This window comes from Salmo salar, chromosome 01 (assembly GCF_965601325.2).
Source record: "Salmo salar chromosome 01, fSalSal1, whole genome shotgun sequence".
In the NCBI taxonomy this organism is placed as follows: domain Eukaryota; kingdom Metazoa; phylum Chordata; class Actinopteri; order Salmoniformes; family Salmonidae; genus Salmo; species Salmo salar.
Genome location: NC_138291.1, coordinates 151,806,344 through 151,820,748, shown reverse-complemented (window position 1 = coordinate 151,820,748; position 14,405 = coordinate 151,806,344). Strand labels below are relative to the sequence as shown.

General features: G+C 39.7%; 1 protein-coding gene across 6 annotated transcripts in view; it reads left to right on the top strand.

The window, feature by feature from the left end:
- Positions 1–412: 412 nt before the first annotated feature.
- The window catches only part of LOC106565929 (zinc finger protein 618), a 42,224-nt gene continuing 28,231 nt past the window's right edge, over positions 413–14,405 (top strand). For 3 of the 6 annotated variants that reach the window (XM_082955354.1, XM_082955358.1, XM_082955356.1), the window contains exons 1-4: positions 413–783; positions 5,421–5,511; positions 13,348–13,628; positions 14,307–14,384. In XM_082955354.1, coding sequence (XP_082811480.1) covers positions 13,379–13,628; positions 14,307–14,384 — 328 coding nt within the window. In that variant the 5' untranslated portion in view covers positions 413–783; positions 5,421–5,511; positions 13,348–13,378. The remainder of the gene's footprint in view (positions 784–5,420; positions 5,512–13,347; positions 13,629–14,306; positions 14,385–14,405) is intronic. The other 3 variants (XM_082955357.1, XM_082955352.1, XM_082955353.1) reach the window with 3 other exon arrangements.

Here is a 14,405-nt window from a genome sequence, read left to right as displayed (position 1 = left end):
TAGTTTCATTAGCCTAGCAAGCTAATAGTATGTTTTTTTTCAACAGCAGTGAAAAAATACATCACTACACATACGTGTGTATGTATGTCTGAATTATATATATATATAGATATATATTTATTTCAGACATAGCCAACTTTATTGAATAAAAAAATGGCGTGAGTGACAAAATATACAACATAATATCCTCATCTGTTTTATGGATTTATAGACTATCTTTTGGAAATACATGGACAAAGGGTGCAATTCACAGAATATTTAGAATATTCAACATCATTTGTAATCATGTGTGTCATGAAGCTGTTACTTGTTTCAACTCCAATACAAGTTTCACATTATTAGATGCAGAAATGTTATTCTGCATGTGATTTCTAGTCTCTAATTCCCTGCGCAACTTTACGGTCGTTCGACCTTTTTTCACTCTGCCCAGAATCATTTTGATATAACTAGCAGGCGTAGCAATTTCGGAATCTGTCCTTGTATGATGGCGGACGGCGAAAATTTCCACTGGAGAAACCGCAACGCATAGCCTACCCTGAATACTGCAAAAGCTGAGCCTGGGCGGACTAGCCTGCACCTTCGTCAACACAATCATACACCCGGGTTCATGCCGGAAGATGTCAAGGTTGCAATCTTGAAAATAAAGCAGTTTTAGTTGAGATAATTTGAGAATTAATAACTAATTTGTATTTCAAAGCGCTAGTTGTGCAGTCACCTTTGGTGTCCGAGGAGGATTTTGGAGCTCGAGCTATCCTACTCGCATGTGCTGCATCATTTTGGGAGGTAACGTCAAACCATTCTTAATCGTTTTTTCTGATTTACAAATCCAAAATTTGTAAATTTTATACAGGCCGCGGTTGTTGATAGTTTTCTCGACTCTGTCTTCATAATAAGTGAGGGTGTGTGTTTTCACCATTGGTTTTCACGCTAATGCATGTTTGGTGAGCTTTATCAAAAGCAAGGGTGCTGGCTTTAGTTTCCGTCGCAAATAATCTGTTGATTTTAGACAGCGATTTCGAAGAAAGTTTGAATAAACTCAGTTGTCTACACTGGCTAATTAACCTAGTGATACTTTGTTAAATGTAGCTTTAAAAGCGCGTGGGAAATGAGCAGTGGTGGTTAAATGAAGGACGAAGAACAATCTGAAAACACAACCTTGCAGCCATGTTTTGGGAATTTTGCTTCAAATTTCTCTCACATTCTATAATCACATCAATTGAGTCGTCAGTGTTTGTTGTGTTAAAGCGAAGGTAGGCTATTTGGTTCCGTTTCAATCGGTCGATATGAAGAATTTTCCCATTTCGAATATAATTTCTACTTCTGTTTTCAAAATGGTTGTAGGATTTAAATTCATTTCATTTTGAAATTGGCGCCACCTGTTGGCGGTTATTTTGTGAAATTAAGAAATTCCAATTAATTTGGCTTGTTTAAGCATTGTATTCGAACCTTTTAGTTTTGTGACTTTTTTTTTGTCGAACGTGTTTAAAAAAATAATAAAATAGGCTACATTGGTAGCCAATGATAAGGTCCCTTGACTGTTAGTTATGGACCCGTTAGAGCAACGATAGGAGTTGGCTACAGTTTGAATCAGGGTGTGTCAACTCATTTTAACGTCTTATCTCAGTTTGGACTATTTTGTTTAATAGTAACTATGTCCATAATTCAAATACTTTACTAATTAGCAGGCTCCTACTTAAAATAATCAATTATAAATTCATTATATTACAGTGAAACTGTTGCCCAATCATAACCCAAGATCTAGGCCGTATTTATCCATTGTTGATGTGTTTGTCATTTGACAACAATGTAGGCTATAGCTTCAAAATCAGTTTAGAACTAATCCTTGTTTCTACAGCTTAGATGCATTTGAGTGGTTACATTTACCCAGTCCCACCCAGCTTTACCAAACAGTGGCAGGCAGGGCCTGGCTGTTGAAATGGTAGATTTTAGCAATAAGGCCCAAGGAGGTGTGGTATATGGCCAATTTTCCACAGCTAAGGGCTGTTCTTACGCACAAAGCAATGCAAAGTGCCTGGACACAGCCCTTAGCCGTGGTATATTGGCCACATATCAAAACCCCCGAGGTGCCTTATTGCAATTATAAACTGGTTACCAACATAATTAGAGCAGTAAAAATAATTGTTTTGTCATACTGTGGTATACGGTCTGATATACCATGGCTGTCAGCCAATCAGCATTCGGGCTCGAACCACCCAGTTTATAATATGGCTTTAATACTACTAACATCCTCTCTGATGTTGCTGGTAACTGTGAAGAGGTGTTTAGTAGGCTACCGAATAAAGTAACAATCAGCCTAATCTGTCGGCTTGTTGTGCATTTCCATACTATTAAAGACATATCTAAGCCCTTAGATGTACATTAGAAGAGAGGGTAAAGAGATGGAAAACACCACTGTACATTCAAGAGATTCTGCATGTCTCCCATTCTAAGATTTTTCTATAAGAATTCCCTTTGCAATAAACAATAGAAATGCATTGTTTGAAAGGTAAAGGTTGGTCATCTTCAATTAGTTTTTTGTGTATTTTGAGAAATGATAGAGCGAATTCATGGCCTGCTCAAATGGTGAAACATGGTAAACAAGGAATGCACTGGACTTGTTATGCGTCTAAACTTAGGGGGGAAGAAAACCCTGACCAAACAAAAGGGAACAGTACACGAAAGAGGACAAATGCAGAGGAGGACAGAGGTGACACATTTTAAGAAAAGGAAAAACAATCATTACCAATCTCTGCTTTTTACAATCTTGTAGACGCGAAACAATTTTCTGTCTTGCGTGGTTTGTCATTGTAAGTAGATCTGGCCGAGCCATTTTACTTTGTTAATTTTGAAGCTGACCTTCAGAACTGTAGTATGAATTTGAAGTGTTGGTGGAATTTATTTGGTGTGTATGCTAAATTGGAACCCTGACCTTTTCCCTCCACATTCAGTGTAATCAAATGCAGGCTATGAATTACATTAGGAAATTCCATGTTTTTAAAAGAAGAGCATGAATGTATGAATGACAGAATGTTTATTATTATTTATTATTAAATGTCAGAGCAGCCAAGTAATAAAATGCATTTAGGATTTGCTTTGGACGAAGGTTGCATTGAAGTGAAAGGCACATATAGTACCAGTCTCAGAAGTTTGGACACACCTACTCATTCAAGTTTTTTTTTATTTTTACTATTTTCTACATTGCAGAATAATGGTGAAGACCTCAAAACTATAAAATAACACATGGAATCATGTAGTAACCAAAAAAGTGTTAAACAAATCAAATATATTTGAGATTCTTCAAGGTAGCCACCCTTTACCTTTGCACACTCTTGGCATTCTCTCATCCAGCTTCACCTGAAATGCTTTTCAAACAGTCTTGAAGGAGTTCCCACATGTGGGGCACTTGTTGGCTGCTTTTCCTTCACTCTGCGGTCTAACTCATCCCAAACCATCTCAATTGGGTTGAGGTCGGGTGATTGTGGAGGCCAGGTCATCTGATGCAGCACTCCATCACTCTCCTTGGTCAAATAGCCCTTACACAGCCTGGAGGTGTGTTGGGTCATTGTCCTGTTGAAAAACAAATGATAGTCCCACTAAGCTCAAACCAGATGGAATGGTGTATCGCTGCAGAATGCTGTGGTAGCCATGCTGGTTAAGTGTGCCTTGAATTTTAAATAAATCACGACAGTGTCACCAGTAAAGCACCATCACTCCACCTCCATGCTTCACGGTGAGCACCACACATGTGGAGATCATCTGTTCACTTACTGTGTCTCACAAAGACAGGATGGTTGGGACCAAAAATCTCACATTTGGACTCATCAGACCAAAGGACAGATTTCCACCAGTCTAATGTCCATTGCTTGTGTTTCTTGTCCCAAGCAAGTCTCTTCTTATTGGTGTCCTTTAGTAGTGGTTTCTTTGGAACCATTTGACCATGAATGCCTGATTGACGCAGTCTGCACTGAACAGTTGATGTGTCTGTTATTTGAACTCTGAAGCATTTATTTGGGCTGCAATTTCTGAGGCTGGTAACTAATGAACTTATCCTCTGCAGCAGAGGTAACTCTGGGGCTGCGGTCCAAACACTTAAAAGACACACCCTTGTCCACTTACCCTCGCCTTATGCCCTTGGGGAATCCCTGTTGCCATCTTGGAGGGCGGTCCAAATGATTAGCCAAGCAATGGAAATTGCAACGTATGCCCCTCAGCCCTCGTTTTTAGTCGGCTTTGCGAGTGTACAATTATGTTCTCTCCGGGGCCTGAAACTCCCCATAATTTAGTTTGTGACGATTGTACATCCGCTAAGAAAAGTCAGCGAAACGTAAACAACATCAATGGAGAAGTCAACATACAAGTGTAAGTAAAAACAAATGCAAATAAGTTAAATTGTGCTACTAATGCACATGACGGCACAAACACGTCTCGTAAAAAGTAAATATGTTTTTGTTTGGTCATCTTTTGGAAATTGTAGAAATAAAACGTTTTCCTTGAAGTTCCAGCTAGGCAGGCTAATGTTAGTTAGCTAATTCATTTGCTAGCTATCATACAGTAGGCGTATATTTACTATAAGTAGACCTGCATTCATAATTGACTGTAGTGCATATAAAGCACCCACAAGCTACCGGTAGCTGAAAAAACAATCATCGCGGGATGGACGAATTACGAATTAACGGCAAAGGGTGGTCCATTTTTATTTATCATTCCTTCCTTCCCTCTTCCCTTGCCCTACAAGTGTATACTCGTCAGACGTCATGATACGTCATCAGAAGTGTCCCCTTAATTTGAGGGCTGAGGGGATAGGGTGTGTTTTGACCGCAACTTGGGTCTTCCTTTCCTGTGACGGTCCTCATGAGAGCCAGTTCATCATAACGCTTGATTGTTTTTGCGACTACTTTTTTTGTTTTTGGTTTGCCTGACCTTCATGTCTTAAAGTAATGATGGACTGTCATTTCTCTTTGCTTATTTGAGCTGTTCTTGCCATAACCCTATTGGTAAAATACCAAGTCCATATTATCTTCTGTATACCCCCCTACCTTGTCACAACACAACTGATTGGCTCAAACGCATTGAGAAGGAAAGAAATTCCACAAATTAACATTTACCAAGGCACACCTGTTCATTGAAATGCATTCCAAGTGACTACCTCATGAGGCCAGTTGAGAGAATGCCAAGTGTGTGCAAAGCTGTCAAGGCAGAGGGTGGCTACTTTTGAAGAATCTCAAATATAAAATATATTTTGATTTAACACTTTTTTTGGGGGGGTTACTACATGATTCCATATGTTTCGTAGTTTTGATGTCTTCACTATTTTACAATGTAGAAGATAGAACACCAGGGTTTCTTTATTTTATTAACTTTTGTGTGTGGATTCATAGTAGTTTGACACCTTCTCAGACCTAAACACTCTCCCCAACCAGGTCACACTGGCTTGCGGGACTCTGCAAGAGGGGAGACCGAAGACTGAGCAGGACAGGGCTGTTTGCACCTTCAGGCACTGATCACCAAGAGGTAGGATGTCCTGGTCTGCTTGTGAACCAAAAAATATCTACCAGCCCAATTAAAACAACTCAATAGGTCTGGAAAGAAAGATGGACAACGAGATAGTAAACCATCTTGTCAGTTCATAACAATACATGAAGGCCTCCCTAGACCATATATCACTAGCAAGGACTTGGTGTCATTTATTTCTATTGTCTAGAGTGCAGTCACAAACATTATGTAGGCATACCTGTCGGTCAGTAGACCTTGTTGGAATGCAGATAGATGTAATCCTTCTGATGTTCTTGCTGAGAGCTGAAAAAGTTAAGCAATTGTAGTTGATAGTGTTTATTTTTTGGGCTTCCGTCCAAATCTGCTAAATGTATCAATATTTACCTTCCTTATATAAGCATCGTTGTCCTGATAAATCTCTGAAAATGATACCACTCAAATTAGGGCCAGCAGGATGGTATTTCAGGTTTGGACGGCTACATGAAGAGCTTTTGGCATTTGGTGGAATATGTGCATTCTGTGCATATTTCCCTCCCCTTCTCTACTTAAAATGGACCTTATTGGTCTCATGAATAATGCACAGGGACGTTCAATTGCTGCAGCAAAGATGATTTAAGGGCCGTCTTTGTGGTTATATGCACATAGGGTGTTTTTGTCAGTTTTCTAAATGTTTCAGAGCTCAATTTGCCTTTAAAAAATATATACATTTTTTACAAAGGGAAAATCTCATTTCTGTGAAGGGGGGGTCTTCTCTTGCTCTAATGAATCCATAAATCACAAAGGAGCAGCTTTACCAGACCTCAGACTGCACTGCAATTTAGATTTTCACTAAAATAAAAAAAATCTGCCAGTGTGCAAGGGCTTAGCGGCAGACCGGATGCTGCCCTGAATTTCAAATTTTAGGGCTGCTCTTTCAGGATTTATTTTTTGTATAATTCAAGGCCACTTTTCAATATCTAGTTATTAAATTTTAATTCACAGCATTAACATATAAATTGAAAAGGTTTTATGGGGTTTCGGACTGCATGCGGATGTAATTTCAAGAGTTGACGCAGTTCTGTTTCTATACCTTTCCGGCTAATAGAAGGAAATGTAGGAGGGGGGGGGGGGGGGGGGGGATATTCTCCCATTTCTCTGCATTATTGCTTTTTTGAAATCGTTGGTTGGAAGCAATTTTGAGAGACATTACACAGAGGAGGCTAGGAAAATGTGCTTCTGATTTTAAGGAGAGGGGGGAAAGCATTCAGGCTGAAATAGGATTTGTTCATCCCTGTGGCAGATAATATTCTACTCTGATACTCCCCTCTGCATAGCAGGAATATAGCAAACCAATGTATTGATCTAATTTACATAAGTATTCACACCCCTTTGCTATGACACTCCAAATTGAGGTCCAGTGCATCCAATTTCTCTTCATCGTCCTTTTAGATGTCTCTGCACTCTTGATTGGAGTCAAGCCAATTAAATTGTTTGGACATGATTTAGAAAGACAGGTGTGTTTCTATGTAAGTTCCACAGTTGACAGTACATGTCAGAGCAAAAACCGTACCATGAAGTCCAAGGAACTGTCCATAGATCTCTGAGAATTGTGATGAGGCATATCTGGGTAAGGGTATAAAACAATTTCTAGAGTATTGAAAGTTTCCAAGACCACAGTTTTCTCAGTCAGTGGGAAATGGAAAAATTATGGAACTACCCAGACTCTGCCTAGAGCTGGCCATCTGACTAAACTGGGAAAGAAGGACCTTGGTCAGGGAGGTGACCAAGAACCCAATGACCACTGACAGAAGTGGAGTTCCTTGGCTGAGATGGGAGAACCTGCCAGGAGGACCACAGTCTCTACAGCACTTCACCAATCTGGGCTATGCAGTCGAGATTGAAGCCACTCCTGAGAAAAAGGCACATGACAGCACGTCTGGAGTTTGCAAAAAGGCATGTGAAAGACTGAGATCATAAGGCATAAGATTCTGTGGTCTGATGAGACAAAAATGTCAATGGCCTGAATGCAAAGTGCTACGTCTGGAGAACCAGGCACAGCTCATCATCCGCCTAACACCGTCCTTACTGTGCTGAAGCACAGTGAAGCATGGTGCTGGCAGCATCATGCTATGGGAATGCTATGGGAATTTTACGAGAAAAGTAGCATAAAAATGTATTTTAAACAGCGTTTGACATGCTTCTAAGTACGGTAATGGAATATTTTGAATTTTTTTGTCACAAAATGCGCTCGCGCGTCACCCTTCGTATAGTGACCTGAACGCACGAACAAAACGGAGCTATTTGAATATAACTATGGATTATTTGGAACCAAAACAACATTTGTTGTTGAAGTAGATGTCCTGTGAGTGCATTCTGACAAAGAACAGCAAAGGTAATCCAATTTTTCTTATAGTAATTCTGAGTTTAGTGAGCACAACTTGGTGGGTGTCAAATTAGCTAGCCTGTGATGGCTATCTACTCAGAATATTGCAAAATGTGCTTTCGCTGAAAAGCTATTTTAAAATCTGACACCGCGATTGCATAAAAGAGTTCTGTATCTATAATTCTTTAAATAATTTATGTATTTTGTGAACGTTTATCATGAGTAATTTAGTAAATTCACCGGAAGTTTGCGGTGGGTATGCTAGTTCTGAACATCACATGCTAATGTAAAAAGCTGTTTTTTGATATAAATATGAACTTGATTGAACAAAACATGCAGGTATTGTATAACATAATGTCCTAGGGTTGTCATCTGATGAAGATCATCAAAGGTTAGTGCTGCATTTAGCTGTAGTTTTGGTTTTTGTGACATATATGCTTGCTTTGAAAATGGCTGTGTGATTATTTTTGGCTGGGTACTCTCCTGACATAATCTAATGTTTTGCTTTCACTGTAAAGCCTTTTTGAAATCGGACAATGTGGTTAGATTAACGAGAGTCTTGTCTTTAAAATGGTGTAAAATAGTCGTATGTTTCAGAAATTGAAGTTATAGCATTTTTAAGGTATTTGTATTTCGCGCCACGCTCTACCATTGGATATTGGTGAGGCGTTCCGCTAGCGGAACGTCTGTCCCTAAAAGGTTAAACAGACATACCCAAGACGACTCAAAGCTATAAATCACCGCCAAAGGTGCTTTACAAAGTATTGACTCAGGGGTGTGAATAGGTCTGTGTTTCATTTTCTATAAATGTGCACAAATTTCTCAACATGTTTTCAATTTGTCATTATGGGGCATTGTGTGTAGATGGGTAAGAAAAAACATCTATCTAATCCAGAATTCAGGCCTTAACAAAATGTGGAATAAGTTAACCTCTCTGGGGTATGTGGGACGCTAGCTAGAAATACCACACAGCCATTTTCCAAGCAAGGAGAGGCGTCACAAAAACCAGAAATACAGCTAAAAGTAATCACTAACCTTTGACGATCTTCATCAGATGACACTCCCAGGACTCAATGTTACACAATACATGTATGTTTTGTTTGATAAAGTTCATATTTATATCCAAAAACCCAATTTTACATTGGCGCGTGATGTTCAGAAAATGTTTTGCCTCCAAAACTTCCAGGTGAATGAGCACGTCAATTTACAAAAATACTCATCATAAACGTTGATAAAATTTACAACAGTTATTGAAAGAATTATAGATACACTTCTCCTTAATGCAACCGCTATGTCAGATTTCAAAATAGCTTTACGGCGAAAGCACATTGTTCAATATTCTGAGTACAGAGCTCAGCCATCAAAGCAAGCTATACAGTTACCCGCCAAGTTCTGTAGTCAACATAACTCAGAAATAGTATTATAAACCTTCACTTACCTTTGCTGATCTTCGTCGGAATGCACTCCCAGGACTCCCACTTCCATAAGAAATGTTCATTTTGTTCGATAAACTCTATATGACCAAATACCGTTTTTGTTCGCGCGTTCAGATCACTATTCCAAAGGCACGATGCGCGAGCGCAAAACCCTATACGAGAAGTCAAAGTTCCATTACCGTTCGTAGAAACATGTCAAACGATGTTTACAATCAATCCTTAGGGTATTTTTATCATAAATATTCGATAATATTCCAACCGAACAATAGCGTATTCATTACAGAGGAAAAAGAAGGAACGGCGCGCCTGCGTGATCTCGCAGTAAACAACTCATTGGCCTCAGGCAGTCCACTTGTTGAGTCCGCTCTTATTCTCTCCACAGTAACATTAGAAGCATGAAACAAGGTTCTAAAGACTGACATCTAGTGGAAGCCTTAGGAAGTGCAAAATTAACCCTAAGTCACTGTATACTGTATAGGCAATCACTTAAACTACAAACCTCAGATTTCCACACTTCCTGGTTGGATTTTTCTCAGGTTTTTGCCTGCCATATGAGTTCTGTTATACTCACAGACATCATTCAAACAGTTTTAGAAACTAGAGTGTTTTCTATCCAAATCTACAAATAATATGCATATCCTACCTTCTGAGCCTGAGTAGCAGGCAGTTTACTACGGGCACGCCTTTCATCCGGATGTCAATATACTGCCCCCTAACCTAGAGAAGTTAAGGGGTATGAATACTTTCTGAAGGCACTGTAATTTGTTCTGGTATTAGCCCATGTACTTTCCACATATTGCCTAGTATTTCTAAAGTATCTTGACAAATCAGTACTGTTAGAAATATTAATTTATTTAGTTCCCCTCCAATGTTGACCTTTCCGACATCGCTAGCATTGAGACTGATTCGCTTAGGGCTGTAGTCCAGCACAATATGTTTAATATCCATGCAATGACATTAACTGAACCACTGCCCTCAATCTTAAGGAAAGCAGTCTATTCAAATGGTTTAGTTTCAAGCTAAACTATTTTCATAACATGCTGTCTCACATACACACAGTGCCTATTGCCCCCAAAAAACCTTCAGCTTGTATTAATGCTGCTTTTATCCAAGGAATTTCAGTTTGTAATAAAATGTTCAAATGACTATTGTATTAGGGCTGGGAATTGCCAGGGGCCTCACATGTTTATTTATTTTGTTAATACATTTTCAGAAGGATCTGGTCATGTGTGTTCCTATTTCATGGCCATTTTTTCTATCAGCCATGAAATAGAAACATTTTAACCATGACATATTTATTTCAACGTTTTATTAAATAGGAATATCATTGGCGTTTTGTCAAAACAAGGTTGAAAAACATTGATGGGGATTTTTTTATAGATACAACAGAAATAATTTATGATCAATAAAAGATGGTTGTTTCACATTTTCAATTCAATAAAAGATATAGCAAGCCATTTTGTTTGCAGGGTATCCATTCTATATACATGAGTTATACTCAATGGAAACGTTCTATGGGTGCCAAAACAATTCATCGAAATTCTGAGATTCCTGACAGAATTTGACCTAGTTAGAAGCCCAAAGCAAGCATTTGTTCAATAATTTGAATGGGTAAATTCTTTAGTATTCATTTGATTCCCTTTTTCTCCTCTCAGGGTGAATTTACCTTTTTTAGTCTCCATTTTAGCAAAACCTTATGTAATGGGCTGTACTAAGGCATGATAAATGTGCTCAATACCTGACCTTTTGGCCATTGATTGATTTTTCATCCATTTCAACCAAATTGGGGGGGAGGGGGGGATCAATGCTGCCTTGCCATCCCAGAATTCATTTGTCTATGTCCATGAATGCTATTTCCAGGCTGTGTTCAGTGTGCTTACCGACACCATGTTGGAGTTAGCTTCAATTCTGTTTCACAGCATTAGATTATTTGGACACATTCTGTGGTATGTTTTTGTTCCTGATATTGAATCTTGGAAAGGATATTGTCAAATTCCATAATGTGAATAGCAAGAGGTCTAAATCCTCCATTTTGAATGTAGAGGAACAAATGTAATGTGACTATCATGCCTCTAGTTATGTGATGGAATTATTTAAACAGTGATGAAATGGAATAACCAAATTAGGCCTACATGAGGCCTATAAATTAGGTTATTTCTCATATTTATATATGCAGGTGAAAATAACTCATTGTGTGGCTTATGAGAGAAATTCCCTGAAATGGCATAATGTTTTGTAAAATGTGGTTTGTTTGCTTTCCACCATGAGATTTCACAAGCTTGATTAGATTTATTACATGGTGGTTCCAGCACAGAAGCAAACGCAAATAGACTGGGCTAACTCACAATTGCATAGCAGCCGACCAAGCAGCAAAGCATTAATGCCTACGTGTGCTAAAAGGAATTTTGTGGAGAAATTAATCACATTCTGCCATTAGGGTATGAAATCCAATCATGTCCAGCTCTGAGAGGGATTTCACTTTTCTGCTTTTTCCTCTCGGCTGATATTCCCCTCCATGTAGCTTCCTGCCCCCACCTGTTCCTGATGGGGCTGTTTTTGTAAAAAAAAAAAAAAGAAAAAAAAAGCTCTTGTCATAATTTCCAACCCAACATGGCGCATGGCCGTGACATGGCTGCTGCTGAAATGAACACTCAGCCGTTCCCTTCGCTTCCCAAATTAGCTTTTATGGCCTCCAATCTGCCCAGGCTTGTTGAATTGGCCTCTTTTGAGGGAGATTAGAATTTCCAATATTTACATTGTCGGCTAGCTATATTTCTTTGCATGCATCATTTTATCAAGTAGGCTAATAGATGTCTGAGGTGGTTAATCGTTTTGCATTTATTCTAATGCTATATGAGGTTAGTATAGCATCAGCCCCTTAAACTGTTGCACCCATGCTGATATGAAAAACATGGAGGTTCTGCCATTTCTCTAGCAGATTAGGAACGTTTTCCCTACCACGACAAACCAATGTAGGCTAGATTGCAGAAATGGGGCATGAAACAATGGAGCAGGTAACACCTTTTTTTTAAATTAATATTTAACAAAGTTGGAGTAACTGGGAATTGTTTAAGGTTTTAATGACTAGCCTACTTGCAATGAGCTTCTTCCCTCCTACCACACATCATTCTATTGAACCAATACCCTTTTACGATATTGCAGCTTTCTAAGTAACTCCTGACTAACTCATTGCCATCCAAAAATACTCCTTCCACAGCTTAGGAATCTGAAAGTTCTGCACAATCATATTTAGGGTGACAAACAAACATAGCAATGCTGTATTTTTGGGGACAACAGCTGTCCATGTAACTATGATCTGTTTTAGTCATTAGTGCCAATGTCAATCAGTTATCCCTTCCAAGAAAAGGTGTTGCCCATGAAAGGTCATTTCTCTTTACACCAAAAATCTGTCATCCTGGTTATAACTCTGTTTTGCTTGGTTGCTTTTTACTTTATTTGAGCCCCTCATTATAGTCCTAGTGTACAGTGGTACTTACTGTAGAAGGCTGGGTAATTTGGATTTTTCTGGAATTAGAACACCTGGGTGCTGTGGATTTATTGTCATAAGGTCACCCATACAAAATGAAGCACTGCACTGTAGGGCAGATAATGGGTAATAATGCATATCTCCCATCTATTCCCCTCCTATTTTGGACAAACAACATTTGTCTCGAGTAGAGATATGGTATTGAAATATTGTTTGTTTTTAAAATGTATTTAACTAGGCAATGTCCTAAATAATGTCCTTATGGAGACAATTTATAAACCCATTAAATTGCACTTTCTCTCATTGGTATGCCGGACTACCTCTAACGTTTTGATATACCTTGGACAGGCATATGGCAGTCTGAGTGTCAAGTGCCTTGCTTTAGAACTGGCTAAAGAGATGGTTTGTCAGAGTAACATTTGTTGATGTTATCCCTTGCTGTATTTGAACTGCACCCGTTTCAAAGGAAGGCTGCTGTTTCTTGAGAGTTGTATTAGTAATTCTGACTTGTTTTGTTTCGTCCTCCTTCTCCTACCTTTTGCCTGGCTGTCTGTTGCACTCACTCACAGTCCCAGGAGCGCTGGCCCTGAGCAGTCAGCCATGAGTGCTCAGGAGGTGCCCACCAATCCTGGACAGGAGCAGGTTGACGCGGGGGGTGGAGTCCCAGATGGCCCCTCCCCTACCACCGCCACCCTTACTGTCCCGGTCACGTTAAAGAAGGAGCCTGACATTCAGGGAGCCAGTAACGGGAAAGATGTGCCAGCCGAGATCTGTGTGGTCCTCGGAGGAGGAGGAGCAGCAGCAGCAGGAGGAGGAGGAGGAGGAAGGTCGCGCAATGACCAGACCCAGGGTACGACCCCCCCCCCCCCCCCCCCCCCCCCCAACATGTCACCTCCCACTCCACACACAATGGGCATGTTCATTTTGCATTGCCGTCTGTGCTCCAGGTTGTTGGAGTTTGCACATTTTAGACCATGATGGAAAAACGGGTGATGCAAATCGAACGCATCCACTCTCTCCATCATGCACCTGTCGTTTTAACTTCTCCCTCTGTATCTGTCTTCTTCCAAACCTGTGCACCTGCACCCGGCCATGCAAATGTCCTCATCTCAGCTGCTTCCTTTTTACCTAGTCCCAACATCTGGGTTCGTTACACAAAACTGTTTTGCACCTGTCATTAGCTACCTCACCCCATTCACAGCCTGCCCTCATTCACACTGGCATCCTGACATTGAATATTAACTATCTCAGCTGGTATTTACTGTGAAATTACATGCTAGGAAAACGGTACATTTCTGTACCTATTTAGAAGAAAAGGTAATTATTAGGACATTATGTCGTAACTGTCTGACCATGTAATGTATTGATAAATACATGTGAATCAGGACTGGTCACCTATTTTACAGTCTTAAATGATTGCACAAGGTTTGTCTTAGTTAAGTCTCATGTTACACACCAATGTTATCGATGCCGTTAACTCTTGTAGCTTTTGCAGCGCTCTCTATTTTGCTTTTCCTCTCTCATACAGGCTCCTACGTTTGCGGGATTTGTGGGAAGAAATACAAGTACTACAACTGCTTTCAAACACATGTCCGTGCACACAGAGGTAAGGAAGGCCTACCCTGAA